Source organism: Triturus cristatus, chromosome 8 (genome assembly GCF_964204655.1).
Source record: "Triturus cristatus chromosome 8, aTriCri1.1, whole genome shotgun sequence".
In the NCBI taxonomy this organism is placed as follows: domain Eukaryota; kingdom Metazoa; phylum Chordata; class Amphibia; order Caudata; family Salamandridae; genus Triturus; species Triturus cristatus.
Window position 1 is genome coordinate 451900460 of NC_140591.1, and position 18762 is coordinate 451919221.

Sequence of the window (18762 nt, forward strand, 5' to 3'; positions counted from 1 at the left end):
GCGCCGGGTGCTTGATCTGAGCTGCAAAATCTGCACGAATGGCACCCTGCGGCGTGCCACAGGCTGCTGCTTGTTTGCTGCTCGAGTGGGGCTTTCTCACCGCGAAAACTTGCAACCGCCTGCATTGAGAAATCTCGCTGGGTGCCGTCTCAGCGCCTCAAAATCGAGGTGGGGGACACCAATTCCTGCTCCACAACTTAAAGTTGGTGAGAAACGTGCAAGAAAAAAACTCTGCAATGCAGCTGTTGGCTGAGTTTTGCCGGAAGTCCGAGCAACAAATGTAACACAGAGAGGGAAAAACTCTGCGATCGGAGCAGGATTCATTGTTCACCCCTACAATTTATTAGACAGGCCCATTCCTAAGGCTCAAGAGCGCCAACAGTGTGCAAGATGTGCTTGGCAAGAGTTACTAGTCGAAGACTTGCACTGCTCGGTATCTCCTCATAATGTAAGCAATGACTTGAAGAACAAGGTAGCAATGATACCGGGGACCTTCATTAAAAGTAGTTCTATGTGTCACAGCCTTACTACTCACCCTCCCACCACCCTAAATAGTCTCTCTTTGACAGCGTGTGGCTTCTTAACACTTAAGAAAAGGGCTTCTGGTAATAAGGTTAGTTATTATCCTCGTAGTAAGCGGGAGGTAAGTTGTGTTTTGTTAAATTTGGACTAGCACAGTTTGATTCTCTGACATGACTCACCTGAACAATGTAATTATAGTAACAAGGAAGAAAAGAACTCACTGAATTGAAGATTACCAGTAATTAATCACAACAATAGCACAGACCCCTTTGTGTGTCTGCCACATAAAAGCAAATGTGTACTTATTGCAGTCTGTTAGTTGGGATGTGAGATAATCAACAGAGTTACTTTCAGAGTAACGTTGGCTGAGCGGAAAAACTCACTATGCAGGTGGTAAATGCTGACTGCAGCTTGCAAATCAGGCGAGCCCCGGTCCTAGTTAAGCTATCCTGTTTTCAGTGTTTATGTTATGTGGACTCAAGTGTTTTCCCAATTTTTGGAAATCAATAATGATAGAACATGGCTTAAAATATACACACAATTTATGCCTTCCCAGTGTTTATAAAACATATTGCTTTTACTGCAGTGCACATAAAATGAGAATATTTTAGGAAAAACAGCAATAGTGCGCGATGTATACTGCTCTCTACATAAAAGCGAATTCAATCGAGTTCTATTACAGTGAAGCAAGTATTTCAGTTTTTTGCATGAATCAACCCACTCATTTAAACTGTTTTTCACTCTCAGTCACTGCCTCTCACCCTCTCAAACATGCTCACTGCCTTTCACTCCATCAGGACTTTTGTTTACATGACTATTCATTGCTCCACACTTTATTTTCAAATGTTGTTAAGAAAGTAGGTGCCTCTGCACAGCTGTAGACATTCTCCTAATCCCTCCTCCATACTGTAAAATGTTTAAGGATACCCAACCCTGCCCACAGGATAAAACTTTGTGTCCCTTCTTCTTTCATAAAAATAAAATTGTATTATTTTATCACAAACTAGGAGCGTTTTCCGCGCTCTCTCCATGCTCCGATGGAAGTGACGCTGTGCTTTGTGTGGCTAGAGGCAGCTTTTCATTGTGTGGTGCACCCTAGTATGGAGAGTTCTGAGTTTGAGGGAGGTTTTTTTGGTGCTGAATTTTTTATTTTTATTGAAAAATGCTGTCAGGCTATTTGCAGTCTCACCTGTTTAATAGAGAAGGACTAGGCACTTTTCTTAAGGCTAATGTTTAACACCATAATCCAGCAATCTCCCAGCTGGACACGTCTGTCAACTTACTGTCGTAGAATGTTGCCGTGTTACGAACCAAACACAGTGATCCTGAATGGGATACGTGTATTGAGCAGCAGGAGATTATCCTTCTCCAGTAAACCTGGGCGACGGAACTGGTCTTTCAACCGGGTTATCTATCTTTTCAAGGTAATGCCACACCCTCCAGGGCAGGTAGAGCCTACCCGACAGTAAAGATATATTAGGTATTATTATTACGTGTGGTAGCTCCGGTGGGATCAAGCGGATCGCAATTATTAATTTCTATATCCGGCCTAGCCCAGACACTGCCAAGACTGGCTCTATACGTTATCTGTTCACAATGATCGAACAACGACATCCTGCTTGCCTTAAAATAGTCGCTGGTGATTGCAATACAGCTATTTTGTTCGACAAACCGCTACTTAATTAACTAGGAATGAGGCTAACGGAGTGCCTCTTTTAACAGTGGTTTCTAACCACAGGCACTCATGGGTAGCGGAGCGAATCACTGACATCTTGATAACATATGGTCTTGGAGCTTTAAATGGTCATACACACTCTGATAGTTCAAGTAAACCGACTTTTTAAAGAGGGTTGTACGTTACGAATATTGACTATATAGATTTTCTGATATTAGGCAGTGGTCTTTAGTGGTTGATTATGGTGGTCACGCCAAGAGCAGATAGTGGTCACGGCGTCCTTTGTGCTCAGCTTCAGATCTCTATCTTAATCACTCCAAATGAACTGGGCATGCCCGCAGATTCCATTGCCAAGACTAACAATCGCCGACATGTAAAATGGGAAAGGTTGTCTAAGAAAGATAGACTCCTAAGCACCTTGTATTCGATCTTTTACAATTAATTAGCTCTTTTGATCGAAGGGCAAATTACTTTCATGGGCTTGGTGATCAGACCGCATCGCTCCTTTAGGGGGAAGATGGTAATTGAGGGATTGCCCATAGAGCAAGTCAAATATTTCGACTACTTAGGCATTAGACTGACTGAGAATGGCTCTTGGGGGGTCGCAAATTGTGAAAAGTGAAAACATACACAAGCACAGGATGCTATATTAAGGAAATTTAAAGCTACATCATGCAGTGGAATCTCTCCTGTGGGCAAAGTTTACAGGGATACAGCCATAAATAGGGCCATCTATGGAGTAGAGCTTTGGGAAAGCGGTGACATCTCTCCCCTTGTGCGTGCCAAAACTAAGTTTATTAAATCAATTCCTATTATGCCGGTCAGCTCCCCCATGGTCCCTATTCGTTTGACACAGCACTGCAAAAGATCAATGCTGTTGCCTCTCTAAAGATGTTGAAGTTCTGGCTACACATCTGGTCAGTACCGGAGCTACTTATCTAGCTGGATGCTCTAGCAGAGCTTTTAAAGCTTGATGGAAACGCCCAGACGCGATTGCTCAGTAAGATGAAGTCCCTTTGTAGTTTCATTAAAATGGAAGAAGTCTGGTCTACTCCATTTGCATTATCTAGGGAAACAGCTGTCAGGGTAAAAAAAGAGTTTTTATTGCATAATTGTTTACCAAGCTTTGAATTGTATCTAGACAGGATTAGGCCTAGTCTTGCTAGATCTTTGTACATCAAGTTCAGAATTGGTAATCTTCCAATGAAATGCCTCACAGTACAATGGGATGGGTCTCTGAACTAGACTGCTGATTGTACCTTTAGGCAGTTAATAGCGGAGACGGAGGACAGTTTCTTGTTCTTTTGCGCTGGCTTTGCGACTCAAAGGAAGCGCTATATCATTCCGGTGTGTAGGCTGTTGGGCACAATGCAATACTGGGAGGCTGGAAGGGTCTTGAGATGTGCCACTCCAGAGCATCTTACTTTTACCATGTCAAGATACCTTCTCTGTGCCTGGTCAGTGAGACTTGGCAAGGCTGACGGTTAATTACCCGAAAACCAACAAGTTGGCATGACTCAAATTAGTGAAGTTAGAACATCTTATCAGGTTTGTAATTAAAATGCAGGTGCAAATGGCAGCGACCAGCCTTGCTGGTTAATTACCCGAAAGGCACAATGTTTCACTGCTTTTGCTTGCTTTTGTCTGGGATTAACGTCCCACTGTTATTTGGTGTATTATTTATATGCTGCTTCCATGTGAGTTAATCTTTTCTGTTTTACTTTTACGGCTTTTAGCTTTTTTATTTTTTTATTTCTTACAATGTCGCTGCCATTTGTACCTGCATTTTAATTACAAACCTGATACAGTGTTCTAACGGAACTACTTTGAGTCATGCCTATGTGTTGTTTTTACCAGAGGATACAGTGGCTTCTCGTCAACTATTTTCAACAATAAGTGCATCCTGCTTTATCCTATTTCATGCAAATTTTAAAGCTTGAGTCATTAAGTGTAATGTGATGTGAATCAATGAGGACATTGTATTTTATTTTGTATACTGCCAAATGTTTATGGCCTACGGCATAGTAAAGTATTTATAAAGAAATTGTATTCTTTTAGCACTAACTACGAACATTTCCCTCACTCTCTCCATGCCCAGATGGTAGTGGTGCTGTGCTTTGTGTGGCTAGAGGCAGAATTTAATTTTGTTGTGCACCATGGCATGGATGGTTCGGAGCTTGGGGTTATTGTTGAAAAATGCTGTCAGGCTATTTACAAGCAAGGCATATTGGCTTATTGGGTGGAAGAGATGCCACTTCCACAAAGATGTGTGTATGTGGTTTCCAATGACTTTGTGCCTCGATGGCAGGGCTGTGGACTGCTGTTGGGCTCACTGGTTGATGTTAGTGCTTTGCACTGCTGGCCCCATTCCAAAACATCTCCATCGTCCCAAGGCTCATTGACCGTGCTGTACCCCTGGCACTCTGACTTGAAAGCAGTGCAACGTGGCACATCTCCAGCAGATTATCACATCAGATAAGCCGGTAAGGATAGTCGTTGGAAGACTTGCGAGGACAAAGTTCAAAATATGCAATACTGACTCAGAGAGGAGAGCGCCCGGACCTACCGATCTTGGACCCTGAGTGTAGCAGCCAACACTCCTTCCAGGATGGAACCCTGATTCCAATGCTCTCAATTACCATGCCTCAGTAAGGCAAATGCTACTTACCAGTATGCATCTGTTCTTGGCATGTAGAGCTGCAGATCTACACACTGTGCATAGATCGCCATCTGGTGTTGGGCCCGGATCTTTGCAGTTGTTTTTCCTCTTGGAAAGTCTTTGGAAGTCACGAGGTACGTGACTCCTCCTTTGGATCGTATTGTGCATGGGCTTCGGCTCCATCCTCAGATTGTTATTCGCCAGCAGGGAAAGATGGAGCGTAGTAATAACAGTGAAGATGCCCATGTGTGTGTATCTAAATAAGATGAACTGGAACAGATAAAGGTAGCTGGGGAGGTGGGTGGGCGTGTGTAGATCTGCAGCTCTACATGCCAAGAACAGATGCATACTGGTAAGTAGCATTTGCCGTTCGTGGCATATGAGCTGCAGATTACACACTGTGCATAGATTATATATCAGTACCCATCCTTAGCGGCGACTACCCGTATCTGTTGCAGTGGTTTGAAATAATGTTTTGAGTACAGCCTGGCCCACACTAGCCTGTTGCTTAGTTTTCACATCTACACAATAATGTTTAGTGAAAGTGTGCGGTGCCAGGGGCGTAACACAGGCCCCAGCAGCCCCCGCGCTCCAGGGACCCCCTCACTTGACTTACTTCCTTTAGTGGTGCGCTGTGCGCACGGCACGCCCGGACTCTTTAACCTCTTTCATAAATTAAATGGTGCACAAGGCGTGCATGCCTGGCCCCCGTCGAGCTTCAGAACATAATCTCCGATCCTCTTCCTCTTAAACAAGAACTGAGGCTCTTAATAAATGTTGCATGGGCCCCGGCCGGGCCTCTGAGCCTCTTAAGAAATGGTGAGCGGGCCCCGGCCGGGGCCCCTGAGGCTCTTATAAATGGTGCACGGCCGGGGCCCCTGAGGCTCTTATAAATGGTGCATGGGCCCCAGCCGGGGTCCCTGAGGCTCTTAATAATGGTGCGTGGGCCCGGTCGGGACCTCTGAGGCTCTCTTCATATTAAATGGCGGGACAGGGTGGGTGCCCGCGGAGCGCACTTGCTGCCTTCCGGGACGCGTATCCGCATTGTTCAGGGTGGGGGCAGGGCTGGTGACCAATGCCCTGATTGCATTTGTCAGGACATGCGCATTTAGCGCGCGCGCGCAATTAAAAGTGCGGCATCCATTTACAAGAAGACCCTCACCCAGTCACGCTCCTACGCAACGCAGGTCAGGACTGTCCGAAGTCCGTCACCGGCCTTTATCCATAATTTAAATTGCCCCCGGCCCCTGCCTGGCTAGCCTTGCCTTGCCCTGCCCTCAGCCCCTGCCTTCTGCCCGGCCCGCTCGGCCTCGCGCCTAACTCTGAGCTGCAGGCCAGTCCCAGCCCTCATGTCAGGTGAGTCTGCGTCCGACGGTCTGAGCCTAGTAGGCAGGAGGAGTAGTTCGTGGTTGGTGGCGAGAACCGTCGGAGTCTCAGTGGGTGGCGGGGTGGTAATCTGTAAATTTGGACTGATATCAGGGAGGGCATCATGGTGGGGCCCGACCGGCAATAAACCTTTTAAAAGTTAACATAGTGTGTCTTATGCTCAGCTCACCTCCCTGTCTGTTCCGTGGCTTCTTAGCCTCCCTACTGCTCGATCACCTCATCATAACTGATTCGACTGCTAGTGCTACCAGTAGGCTACGGTACCGAAAAGAGAACATCAATAATCAGGCCTTGAACGTGACATTTGTGTTCACAAACATGCACAGTCACACAGCATAGCCCTTTTCAAACGCGGGCCGGAGAGCATGAATCACGCAATGTGTATCTATTTAGCAGCAGTGCCGGGGGGTGTAGGGGGGGGGGGGGGGGCGGTTGCTAAAGGCCAGGAAGGCAGTTACACGAGCTAAGTGGGGGGATAAAACCAGAATGGAAAATAAAACGTGCTCCCGTGTGTGCTGCTTTGCTCCCAGGGGTTTAAATGCAGAACAAATATCTAATGAACTTTCCCCGATTATGACGAAGTTTGTGGTGCTACTTTAGCACAGCCACTAAATATCACCACAATAAAGGAAAGGAAGGACACAATCTTGCTGCATTATTTGGTATTTATCAGCCACTAATTGTGCGCACAGCTCCATACTTCACCCACTCTCCATCCAGTGAGCCAGCAGCATTCTCCTTTCATCTTGCATGAGTATCCTCCATTACCCCCTCTTGCCTTCCCCAAGCATTTCCCGCCTCTCTATCTGTGTGGGCGGGGCGCATGTTTTCAGAAACTGCATCTGCATTCTCCAGATCTCATGGTGCTGACATGAAGAAAACAAATTGTCACAGCCTGACATATCTTGACATATAAGCCTCTTAGTTAATTAAATAGTGTGTGCACGTACGGGCCCCGGTCGGTCCTCAGAGAGGCTCTTCATTATAAATGAGATAACATACATCTCCACACTGTTTTCCTTTTTATTCCTCATTAGATCTTCCTATTATACCCCATCCTTACTGGCGCTCATCATCTTTATCCCCACTACCTGCACTGCTCACTTGTGTCATTGTTGTTACCTTCTCACCCCTTTCCTCCTTTTAATCTTCTAGGCTCTCCCATCATTTCAGTCCATTCACAGCCCCTCTTCAAGATCCCCTCATCTGGTTCTTCTTTTCTCCTCCAAGTTCTCATCCTTTCTCTCCCTAGTGATTCCCCTTCATCTCTTAAAAATCGGTTTTTGTATGTAGTGTTTATGACCGCAGATGTGTCTTTTCATATCACCATCAGCAACAGATGTCACTATGCACATTTTGAGTATAATAAAGGGCTAGGCAGTGACCACAAAGTGACATGTGCAATAGAAAACCTGTCCTCTGTTTACTTATAGTAACTTTCAATTAGTATGTAATGAGTCACAGTGTTTTGATCCCAGAAAGATGAGAGGCCAAGTAGGCCCTGTTAAGATTTTAGTTGGTTACTTGTTTGCTGAGGAGCACAGAATGCAATATTTATCTTATGCACAGAACCAACTTCTCATTATGTAATGTACCATTGCATACTTTTGTAAACTGGTTACATAGGCTTAGGTTTTTTACTGGTTCCATGCAGTACCCCCTGGGCCTAATCCTTACATTTGAAATTCACATTTACTGCTATAGTGTGAGAAGGCATTTCATGAAAAGGAATATAAAGTAGGGTTGCCAAAAGAAAAATGCCAGCCATGTGTTGTTTAAAGACACTAACTAGGGTTATAAATAAAAATGTATGTATTCATGTGTTATTTGACTTTTCTGTCTTTGTCCCCTTTAATTATCAGTCATGGATCATTCAGGCAGCCCTTAAACACAATTAAAAGTGTTTTCTATTTATATTTGCTGTTTGAAGTATGCACAGATAAGCGCTGAAAATACGGCTTTAGGTGACTGCTTTATTTTTGTCCTGTAGGGGGCATCAAAAAGCTGGCAACCCTAATCATAAGACTGGAAGTTTTGCTGATATCAGCACATAATTTCCTACACCCTGGATCCCTATTAATGCCAAAATAACAATAGTTTAACTTATACCTGAAACCCTACGCTGCCATAAATAACCTGCTGAGGTACTTCAAATGTCCGGGAATGCACCCTTCATTCAGACAACTCACTCCTCTTTCTCGCTCTTCACTTTTACGCTCACCCTGTACTCACAGCAATCACAATGCACTCACACTATTCACCCGCTCACCCTGCACTCACTATCCTCACTCTGCACTCGCAATGCACTTGTGCTGTTCACCCTGCAGTCACACGAGCTTGTGTCTAAAGATCTGGACCTTTTACAAGCATCAAATATGTTAAGTAGCGCAGCGAATACATTTGCCCGTTTCAGAGAACAGTTTGAAGATGTTAAAAGCTCAGCATCTTCACTTGCAGCTGCATGGGGAATTCAATTTCATTTACACAAAAACGACCACGACGCAAAAAAAAGCACTTCAATGAACTCTGTGAAGACCAAAGGCTGTGCAATCCTGAAGACAATTTTAAGGTGTCTGTGTTTTATGCTAACATAGATATTGTTGTAAATCAGATAAAAACTTGATTTGCTGGTATGAACACCATAATCCAATGCTTTCATTTCATAATGCCTTCAGAAATCCTCAGAGCTAGTGAGAATGAGTTGTTTGAAGCAGCCATGACCCTGGCAGCTCATTACGAAAAAGACTTGTCCCTAGTGTTTCCACAACAACTCATCGCTTTCAAAGCTGTGTTGAAAGAATAAATACAACTTATCTCAGGTGGCACAATAAAGGATCTGGCTGACCTTTTATTTTTGAGAAACCATGCAATTCTGCCCAGTGTTTTGAATGTTGCAACAGCACTGAAACTTTTTCTAACAATTCCAGTTACTATAGCCAGTGCAGAAAGGTCATTTTCAAAGTTAAAATTAATCAAGAACTATCGCCGAAGCACAATGACGCAGGAAAGGCTGTCGGGCTTGCAACTTTAAGCATTGAGAGTGATCTGGCAAAAAAATTTAATGTGAAAGCTCTAACGGGAAGAGTTTGCACGAAGAAAGGCAAAGAGGCAAACATTCTTTCAGTCAAGTACATCTATCCAATTCAGTGAACCAAGCAGTAGTAGCCTTCAGCCACCAGTCTAATTTGCCACTCCCTCTTCCTCGTGTAAGCAGTCTTCAGCCTTATGTCCACTCTTAAAGTACTGTTTTTCTGCTGTACCAGCCTTCAAACTCTGCAATTAACTTCATCAGGCTCCTGCAAGTACTGTTCCTACTGATAGTGAGTCTCAAAATGTATCTGTCCTTTGAATCCCATGAGGAAGCAGTAGGTAATATGGCATTCTGCCAGTATATCATACTTTAAATATTGTTCGCTTATATATAGGCTACCTCAATATTCTGAACATATGTTTATAGAGGCAAGAAGAAATGTATTCAGTTTAACCTGACTATATGCACCCCCTTGACACTTTATTTTGCACAGACAAAAGGGGCATCATTTGAGTAAACAGCTTTGTTTATTTTGCTGCTGAGTGTGTTATTGTTTTGCTGGTCACTTAAATATTTGGGCCTTTATGCACAAACTAAAGGGGCGTACTTTGTCGACTTGTTTAATGTTCATGCTGCTAAACTTGTTTTCGTTTTTACCACTTGCCTTGAAATATTTGCACCTTTATGTACAAATAAAAGTGGCATTGTTTGACTGGACAGGTTTGATGTTTATGCTGCTAAATTGTTATTGCTTTACCAGGCACTTTGAAATATTTATGCCTTTATGCAGAAACAAAAGGAGAACTAGTCTGACTAAATAGGTTTGATTTATGTATGCTGGTGCTTGCTGTACTTGTTGTTTCACCAGTCAGTTTGAAATATTTGCACCTTCATGCACAAACCAAAAGGCATTGGTTGACTAAAGTGGTTTGATATTTGTATGCTGCTGCCTGCTGTACTTGTTACTGTTTTTCTAGTCACTTTGACATATTTGAACCTTCAAAAAGGGAATTGTTAGTTAAACTGGTTTGATTATTGTATGGGGCTGTAGTTGTTGTTGGTTACCAGTTGCTTTGAAATATATGTGCCTTAATGCGCTCACCAAACGGGGAATTGTTTGACTAACCTGGCTTCATTTTTGCATACTGCTGGACTTGTTTTTACCATGTACTTTGAAAGTATTTTCACCTTGCTGCAAGAAGAAAGTCGATTGTTTTACAAAACTTGCTTGATTTTTGTATATTGCTGGACTGGTGATTGCTTTATTATGCACCTTGAAAGTATTTGCACTTTTTCTTTTGCTTTAACAACTACAGTTTGTATAGATTGTCATTGGGTACTTGCTGATATGGTTTGTTTTAATTCTACATGCAGTGTTATATATGGTGTGTAATACGTGTACCTTAAATCTTGTATTTAGCATTGTTTACACTACAGAAACTATAAATTAAAACAGACAAACATCTGCATCAATGTTCTGAAGCATCCAAACAGTTTTCTTCCTCAGCCTTGTTTGCCTGCCTGTTTTGCAATGCTTACTAATAAAGACATGATGGTAGAGATTGAAATTGCTTCCTCAGTTCACGTTATTATCATGCACAACCCTTGACAGTCGCTAATGTGTGGCATGCAGATAATTCACCAGTCTATTTCTCTTGACTTTAATAGGCTACTGAGTTATATCTTGTGTACTTCTCATGTATATTGTCAGTCGAGTTTTTATAAATTTCAAGTTATTGTTCATTAATGTCAATTCTATTTCAGACCCTTCATAGTTGTTCTTTGTTCTTCAGCCATAGGCAGTTCCTGAGACAATAGGATCGCTCCTTGGCATTGTTCTGATTGCTGCCTCAGTCAAATAATCTGCTTTTGACAGTATTGATACAAATGGCATAGCTTATATGTTAAGAGTATTTCCCATTTTCTCATTAGAACTTAGAGAAAGACAATATAGAGGCATTTCATTTAAATGTTGGAGGTTTTAAATCAAAATATACTAGATTTCTCGGTGATAGGGCAAAGTGGTAGTTGGTGTGCTGGGCCGCCGGGGGGGGGGGCCCTCCATGTGCTTTGCAGGGGGGCCCCCTCAAGTTTCGTTACGCCACTGTGCGGTGCTGACCATGTAGCTGCTCCGCAGATATCATGTAATGGGATGTTCCCTAGAAATGCCATTGAAGCCCCTATTTTACGTGTAGAGTGGGCTTTAGAGGGAACGGATAGCGTTCGTTTTGCTTTGTGGTAGCAAATCTGAATGCATTTGACAATCCACCTAGCTATCCCCGACTTGGAGATGGGGTTTCCTTTGTGTGGTGGTGAGAAAGACACAAACAGTTGTTTGGTCTTACGAAAAGGTTGTGTTCTCTCGATGTAAGGCTCGTTTGACATCTAATGTGTGGAGATCTCTGTTGTAATCTTCAAAGCGCAAGAATAATACCAGACACTTGTGGTTTGTCTGTAAGCTTTAATGTGGGATCAACGAGCCACCGCTCCTCTCACGGTCAAGGAGAGGTCCCAACTGACACTTCATGGAATTTACCTACAGAGTATTCCCATGACAACTTAAAGGAATGCTCAGGATAAACAAACAAGCACAGCTAAGCATAACAATCTCTTTCTGCAACGGTCTGTGGTTGCGAGAAGAATACTGGTAGTTCTACAGATTGGTTTAGGTGAAAAGGAGAAATGACTTTAGGGAGGAATTTTGGGTTAGTACGGAGAACAACCTTGTTATGGTGCATTTGGAGACAAGGTTCTTGAATGGTAAGTGCTTGTATCTCACTGACCCTTCTGAGGGAAGTGATGGCTACAAGAAAGGCGGTTTTCCATGTTAGGAATTGAAGTTCACATTTGTGTAGAGGTTCAAAGGGAGGTCCCATTAGTCTGGTGAGAACGATATTTAGGTTCCACACAGGTGAGGGTGGCACTCTGGGGGAAATTATTCTTTTGAGGCCTTCCGTGAAGGCTTTAATGGCATGTACTCTAAAAAGTGATAGATGTTGCGTGTTTTGTAGATAAGCTGCTATGGCTGCAAGGTGCAGTCTAATGGACGAATAGGCTAGATTGCATCTTTGTAGGTGTAGTAAATAGCCTATGATGTGTTGAATGGACACATCTAGGGGATTGATGGTATTGTTGTGACAATAGACAACAAAACGTTTCCACTTGGCCGCGTAGCATGCTCTAGTGGTGGGTCGCCTAGCTTCTTTAATGACGTTCATGTAGTCAGGGGGAAGATTTAGATAACCAAATTCTAGGATTTCAGGAGCCAGATCGCAAGGTTGAGCTGAGCTGGGTCCGGGTGTCTGATCTCTCCATGGTTCTGGGTTAAGAGGTGTGGAAAGAGGTGTAACTTTTGGTGCAGTACTACCGATAGTTTCAGCAGTGTGGTGTACCACGGTTGTGTGGCCCAAGTTGGAGCTACTAAGATTAGTGTGAGGGAGTGTTGTAGTTTGCGCACCACTAATGGAATGAGTCGGAGAGGCGGAAAAGCGTATGCAAATCTGCCTGACCAGTTCATCCATATCGCATTGCCTTTGGACAACGGGTGTGGATATCTGGTGGCGAAGCTTGGGCATTTGGCGTTTTCGTGCGTGGCGAAGAGGTCTATCTGTGGATGCCCCCACATTTGAAAGTACAGGTGAAGAACTTGTCGGTGGAGTTCCCACTCGTGGAGTTGTTGTATTTGTCTGCTGAGCAGATCTGCCATAGTGTTTTGGACTCCTGGAACATGTTGGGTTAGGAGAAAGATTTTCTGGGGTATGGCCCATCTCCATATGCTCTGTGCTAGCTGAGAGCTGTGGAGAGTGTGTGCCGCCTTGTTTTTGAATATAGTACATGGCTGTCATGTTGTCTGAGCGGACTAGGACTGCCTTGCCTGAAATCTGTGTTTGAAAGATTTTAGGGCAAAAAATATGGCTAGTAACTCCAGATGGTTGATGTGGAGTAACTTTTGTTGAGGTGTCCATCTGCCCTGCATGGTGTGATGTAATAGGTGAGCTCCCCAGCCGGAGAGCGATGCGTCCGTGGTCAGTACTATCTGAGGAACCGGGTCCAGGAACGGTCGCCCTTTGGAAAGGTTTTTGGTGGTCCACCACTGCAGAGAGCGATGGGTACGACCGTCTATCAACACCAGATCTGTTAATTGACCCTGGGCCTGGTTCCATTGGCGCGCTAAGCACTCTTGGAGAGGACGCATCTGGAGTCTTGCGTGAGGTACTATGAATATGCAAGAGGCCATCATTCCTATGAGTTGCATGAACACTCGAGCTGGAAGAGAGTGTTGTGGCTGAAATTTTGCACGTAGAGCCTGAATGTTTGCTATCCTGGCAGGACTGGGGTAGGCTAGCGCTCTTGAGGTGTCTATAGTGGCACCCAGATATTGTCTTACGTGGGACGGTTGGAGATGGGACTTTGCGTGGTTTACTGTGAAGCTGAGTTGGTGAAGTAGCTGGATAGTGGCGTGCGTGTGTTGTACACACTGGTTGTATGAACTGGCCTTTATTAGCCAGTCGTCTAGGTATGGGAAGACATGGATGTGTTGTCTCCGCAGGTGTGCTGCCACCACTGCTAGGCACTTGGTGAATACTCGTGGTGCTGTGGGGACTCCAAATGGGAGTACTTTGAATTGGTAGTGTTGGCCGTCCACTACAAATCTTAGGAACTTCCTGTGAGCGTTGTGAACAGAAATGTGGAAATAGGCGTCTTTGAGGTCTAAAGTGGTCAGGAAATCGTTGTGGGAGAGCAGTGGAAGTACTTGCTGAAGTGTTACCATGTGAAAATGGTCTGAGTGTATGTATCGGTTTAGGGGCCTGAGGTCTAGGATAGGCCGTAGAGTGTCGTCCCTTTTTGGTATGAGAAAATATAGGGAGTAGACCCCCAAATGTTGTTGGTTGGTAGGAACCCGTTCTATTGCCCCCTTTTGAAGGAGGGAGATTACCTCCTGCTTTAGTAGTGTTAGATGTTCCTGTGACATTGGGCGTTGTCTGGGTGGAATGTTTGGGGGGTAGATATTAGTTCTAGGCAGTAGCCTGACCGAATTATTTGTGTTACCCATTTGTCTGAGGTGATGGTAGTCCAGACAGGAAGGACATTTTGGAGTCTGCCCCTGACTGGAGTGGGATGGTCTGGGGGGAGTGGAGGGGAGTCATTGGGTAGGTGCGGAGGCAGAGCGGGCGATGTTTGTCTTGCCTCTGCCTTTATGGTTGTTGCCTCTGTAGCTGCCTCTTTGGTAACCCCTTGTAAAGGTGGACTGGGTAGGGGCCTTATATGAAGTGGAAGCGGTGTCAGAGGAGTAGCCTCTGGATGTGCCCCGAAAGGAAGAGCAGCGAGAGGAGCGCCTGGGAGGGTGCGATTGTAAGGCTCCCCTAGATTTCGCTGTATCGGTGGCTTTTTTAATTTTTTCTAGGGCCTCATCCACTTTTGGGCCGAACAGATGTTCCTGGTCAAAGGGGTGGTTCAGAAATGGAAGCTTGCACTTCTGGTTTAAAACCTGAAATCCTTAGCCAGGCATGGCGACGGAGGAGGATGCTGGTATTAATGGCTCTGGAGGCGGTGTCAGCTGCATCTAGGGCACAGCGGATGGAGGTATTGGTAATGGTTTTGCCCTCCTGAATTAACTTGTTTGCCCTATTTTTATATTTGTCAGGGAGGTGTTGCATTATGGCTTCTAGTTCGTCATAATGGGCCCTGTCGTATCTTGCCAGTAGCGCTTGTGTATTAGCGATGCGCCATATGTTGGCAGCTTGGGATGCAGTGCGCTTGCCCGATGCGTCCAGGAGTTTTGACTCTTTGTCAGGTGGTGGTGCTTCGCCTGACGCTTGGGAGTTTGCCCTCTTTCGTGCTGTAGACACTACTTGGGAATCTAGTGGTGCTGGCCCTCTGATTCAGGCGGGATCTGTAAGGGCGGCTTTATATTTTTTGTCTATGCGCAGGTTAATGACCCTGGCTCTGACTGGGTCTTTAAAGACCTCCGGCGCGTCTTATATAACTCCTTTGAGCATGGGCAGTATGGAGGTGGCCCTATGCGTGGTGTCAAAAGTATCGAGAAGGAAGTCCTCCTCCTGAGCATCAAATGTTCGGTTTTGGGGTCCTTGATCAATGTCTTTTGCAATGGCTCAGGCATAAAAAGTTATTCCGAGGGTTGTTTGTCCTTCGGCGCCGAAGGCATTGGGGCCGTCGGTTTTCTTGTTTTAGAGTCTGCGCTAGTCCGCTGTTTGGAACTATGCGTCCTGGAAAGGGCTGTCTGTTTACTCGGTGCCAAGATGGTTTTCGGCTTGGAAATATCGGTGTCGGTGGCCTTGTGTTTTTTGCTCGGTTCCGGGGATGGTGTCGGTACCGAGGAGTCGGAGCTGGTTTTCGGCGCAGAGTGTTTCGGTATGGAGCTCGGTGCCAAGGAGGAGGCCGTTTTCTTTTTAGGGGTCGGTGCGGAGGAGTGTTCCTCGGCACCGACGGTGGGCTGGCTCGAGCCCGAGCCACCGGAAGGCTTAATAGGATTCTTTACCGGTCCCGAAGGTGTGGTGTGGGAAGCAGTGTATTTGGTCTTTCCTAGGCCTGGAGGCAAAGGCGTGACCGTAGCCTTTTTCGGTGCCGTGGAGGGTGAGGGAGGGGGGGGGGGGACTTCAGTACTCACAACCCTCTGTGCCGGAGTGATGTCCTCCACATCTGAATCGTCGGCTTCCGAGACCCTCGTCGGTGTGTTGTCCTCCTGGAGCGTCGACGCCTTCCCCGAAGATGTCGTCTGGAATCGCCGTCGATGAGTGTGCCATAGTTCTTCGTGCCCTTCGGTCTCGAATGGTTTTCTTGGACCGGAAGGACTTGCACGCCGGACAGTCTCGAGCCTCGTTTTCAGGGGAGAGGCAGAGGTTACATACTTCGTGAAGGCCGGTGTGGGGGAATTTGGACCCACATAGAGGGCATTTCTTAAAGGGAGTCCTTTCCATTAGCCAGGACCGGAGCTTGGGTAGGCCCGAAGGCCGTCGTCGACGACTGGAATCGAAGGTCTTGATCGATCAGAGCCGCGCCAAGTGTGGATATAGCGATCGAAAACAATACCGCAAATTGGGGTGAGGATTGCACGTCGATAGAAGAACTGGAAACTGTTCGGAACCGGAGCGCGAAGATCACATCCGAGCCCAATGGCGGGAAAAAACAATCTGAGGATGGAGCCAAAGCCCATGCGCAATACGATCCAAAGGAGGAGTCACATACCTCGTGACTTCCAAAGACTTTCCAAGAGGAAAAACAACTGCAAACATCCGGGCCCAACACCAGATGGCGATCTATGCACAGTGTGTAATCTGCAGCTCATATGCCTCGAACACTGTTTTTAAAAGAAATATTTCCCGCAACCTGTGAACTGCCCATTTTTCACTTTTGCCTGCATTTACAGTTCAGTGGTAATGGTGTACTGACTGAAATGGCTCTAGTACATCAATGACTACCTAAAACGACATCACTCATGCAGAAAATAATTGGGATTCCCAAATGCAAGACAATGGTGGCAATTATATGGCAAAATAAATAGTAGTATTGTGGCTGCAATTGATTCTACAATTTATCCTGAAATCTCTAAATGAAGAGCTAACTGTGGTAATAAAAGTAAGTGCAACAGTCAGAGGTAGTAGTTCGAAAGAGTATTTATCACAGTAAGTAGCGAGTAAAAAACTCAACATGAAAGCGTTGTGAGGCAACAGAGAGCACCTTTCAATTGCCCTGTTCAGTACAAAGTACCTCAAAGATTTCACCTTACACCCCTAACATTCTGGCGTACAGCATTCCTTAAAGCTATACCGGTCATGGACTCCAAAGCCACCTCCCAAGCCCCCAGATTAATATCCTCTGGTAACTAGTACTACAAATTTTACGTGGCACCCTAAATGTGGAAAAGGCGTGAGAGAAAGGGAGGGGGTATCTTTATATGCAGTACTGGTCGTTTTGCATGTCTTAAGACAACACTGATCAATGGAGTATATCTTATACTAGACTATATGTGGATGTACACACACAACCCACACACACGCACTCAACCACACTCCCTCCCCTCAAATCATTCCACCTTGTACAATGGTACTTGTACATCAGAGACAATTTAAACCCCACTAAACCCGAGGAGTCTGCCTGATACTTCAGCAGTCCTGCTGATGCCGATTTTCTCATAAATTATTATAAAATTACATGAAATCTATCCACAGCTGGGGCACGATAAGAAATGTATCCTAGGATGAATACATTGGATAAGTATAATTCTTTAGAACAGTGTTCCTGAAATCAGTTTCATTAATGTGTACTACCTGATACGCCCCTCCTTCGCCTGTTTCGTTCCTGGTTTTCCACTCTTACAGTACAAGCAGTTATAGAGAATCCCTTGTCATTCCCTGCAATCTGTTCCAGAGAATTTCAGAGTCAAACCTTTTCTTTGGTTTTATTCATTTAGTCAAAGCTTCCAATTGTCTCTTTGCAGACACTATCCAGAGTGTACTCCTCTCCGGTTCTCCTCTGTTAAGTTGACAAATTTGCACCCTGTAATTGGGACGCCCTGTTTCAGGGTCTCAGGCAGTCACCTAAGGTATGCCTTTTTGTAATCTTTGATCGCTTGACCTGAGGCAGACTACTAGAATCACAATGGTTGTTAAGAAAGCTGGAACGAAGAGTTGTTGGTCCCACTGAGACAGAAGGTCAGACTGTCGGTGTGAGCGGTAAGTATCCTCAAATGTGACTCACATTTAGTTAGTCTATCTTGTAGAACACACCCAGCTTTTAGCTCAACTTTCCATTTGCCAAAACGGGAACGGTTAGCAGGTGTTGACACCGATTTTCCATCTGAAAAACAATCAGGCTTCACATCAAAATGTCCAGGTAAATATGCACAACTAGGCACCAGGGCTTCATTCCAATGAATGAATCGCAGAGCGTGGGGTTTGCTCGGTGCCTGTAGGGTGGTTCAGAGTTCATGTGATTCACAATGTGGCATAGGCAGCACCTCAGTGTCAGCGTTCTGGATGAGCTGCAGGTAGAACTGCACCAGTAATGAATATGCTACTTACCAGTATGCATCTGTTCTTGGCATGTAGGGCTGCTGACATTCATATCTGTGCATAGATCGCCGCCTAGTGTTGGGTCCGGATGTTTGCACGTTGTTGTCCTGGAAGAGTCTTCGAAGTATCCTTGGATAGGTGACTCCTCCCATGGACTACAGTGCGCATGGGCATCCTCTCCATCCTCAGATTGTTTTTCGCCATTGTGGCAGTGATGGAGTAGATACAGAAAGTGATGACCATGCTTGCAATAATTCTGAGAGCTGCAGCTGCGACAGGCGCCGGGGAGGAGGGAGGGCGATATGAATGTCAGCAGCCCTACATGCCAAGAACAGATGCATACTGGTAAGTAGCATATTCAGTTCGAGGCATGTGGGCTGCTGAATTCATATCTGTGCATAGAATACATAGCAGTGCCCTCTATTGGCGGCGGCTACCCGTGCCAGCTGCAGCGGTC

At 45.2% G+C, this 18762-nt stretch overlaps 1 protein-coding gene across 6 annotated transcripts in view; it reads right to left on the reverse strand.

Moving 5' to 3' along the window:
- Positions 1–18762, reverse strand: part of LOC146802300 (N-fatty-acyl-amino acid synthase/hydrolase PM20D1-like) — a 257866-nt gene that overhangs the window by 43060 nt on the left and 196044 nt on the right. For 2 of the 6 annotated variants that reach the window (XM_085621869.1, XM_085621868.1), the window contains one exon: positions 16597–18090. The exons of 3 other annotated variants lie outside the window; for them this stretch is intronic. In XM_085621869.1, coding sequence (XP_085477995.1) covers positions 18063–18090 — 28 coding nt within the window. In that variant the 3' untranslated portion in view covers positions 16597–18062. Of the gene's footprint in view, positions 1–16596; positions 18091–18148; positions 18300–18762 lie in introns of those variants that run through there. One more of the 6 variants, XM_085621873.1, reaches the window with a different exon arrangement.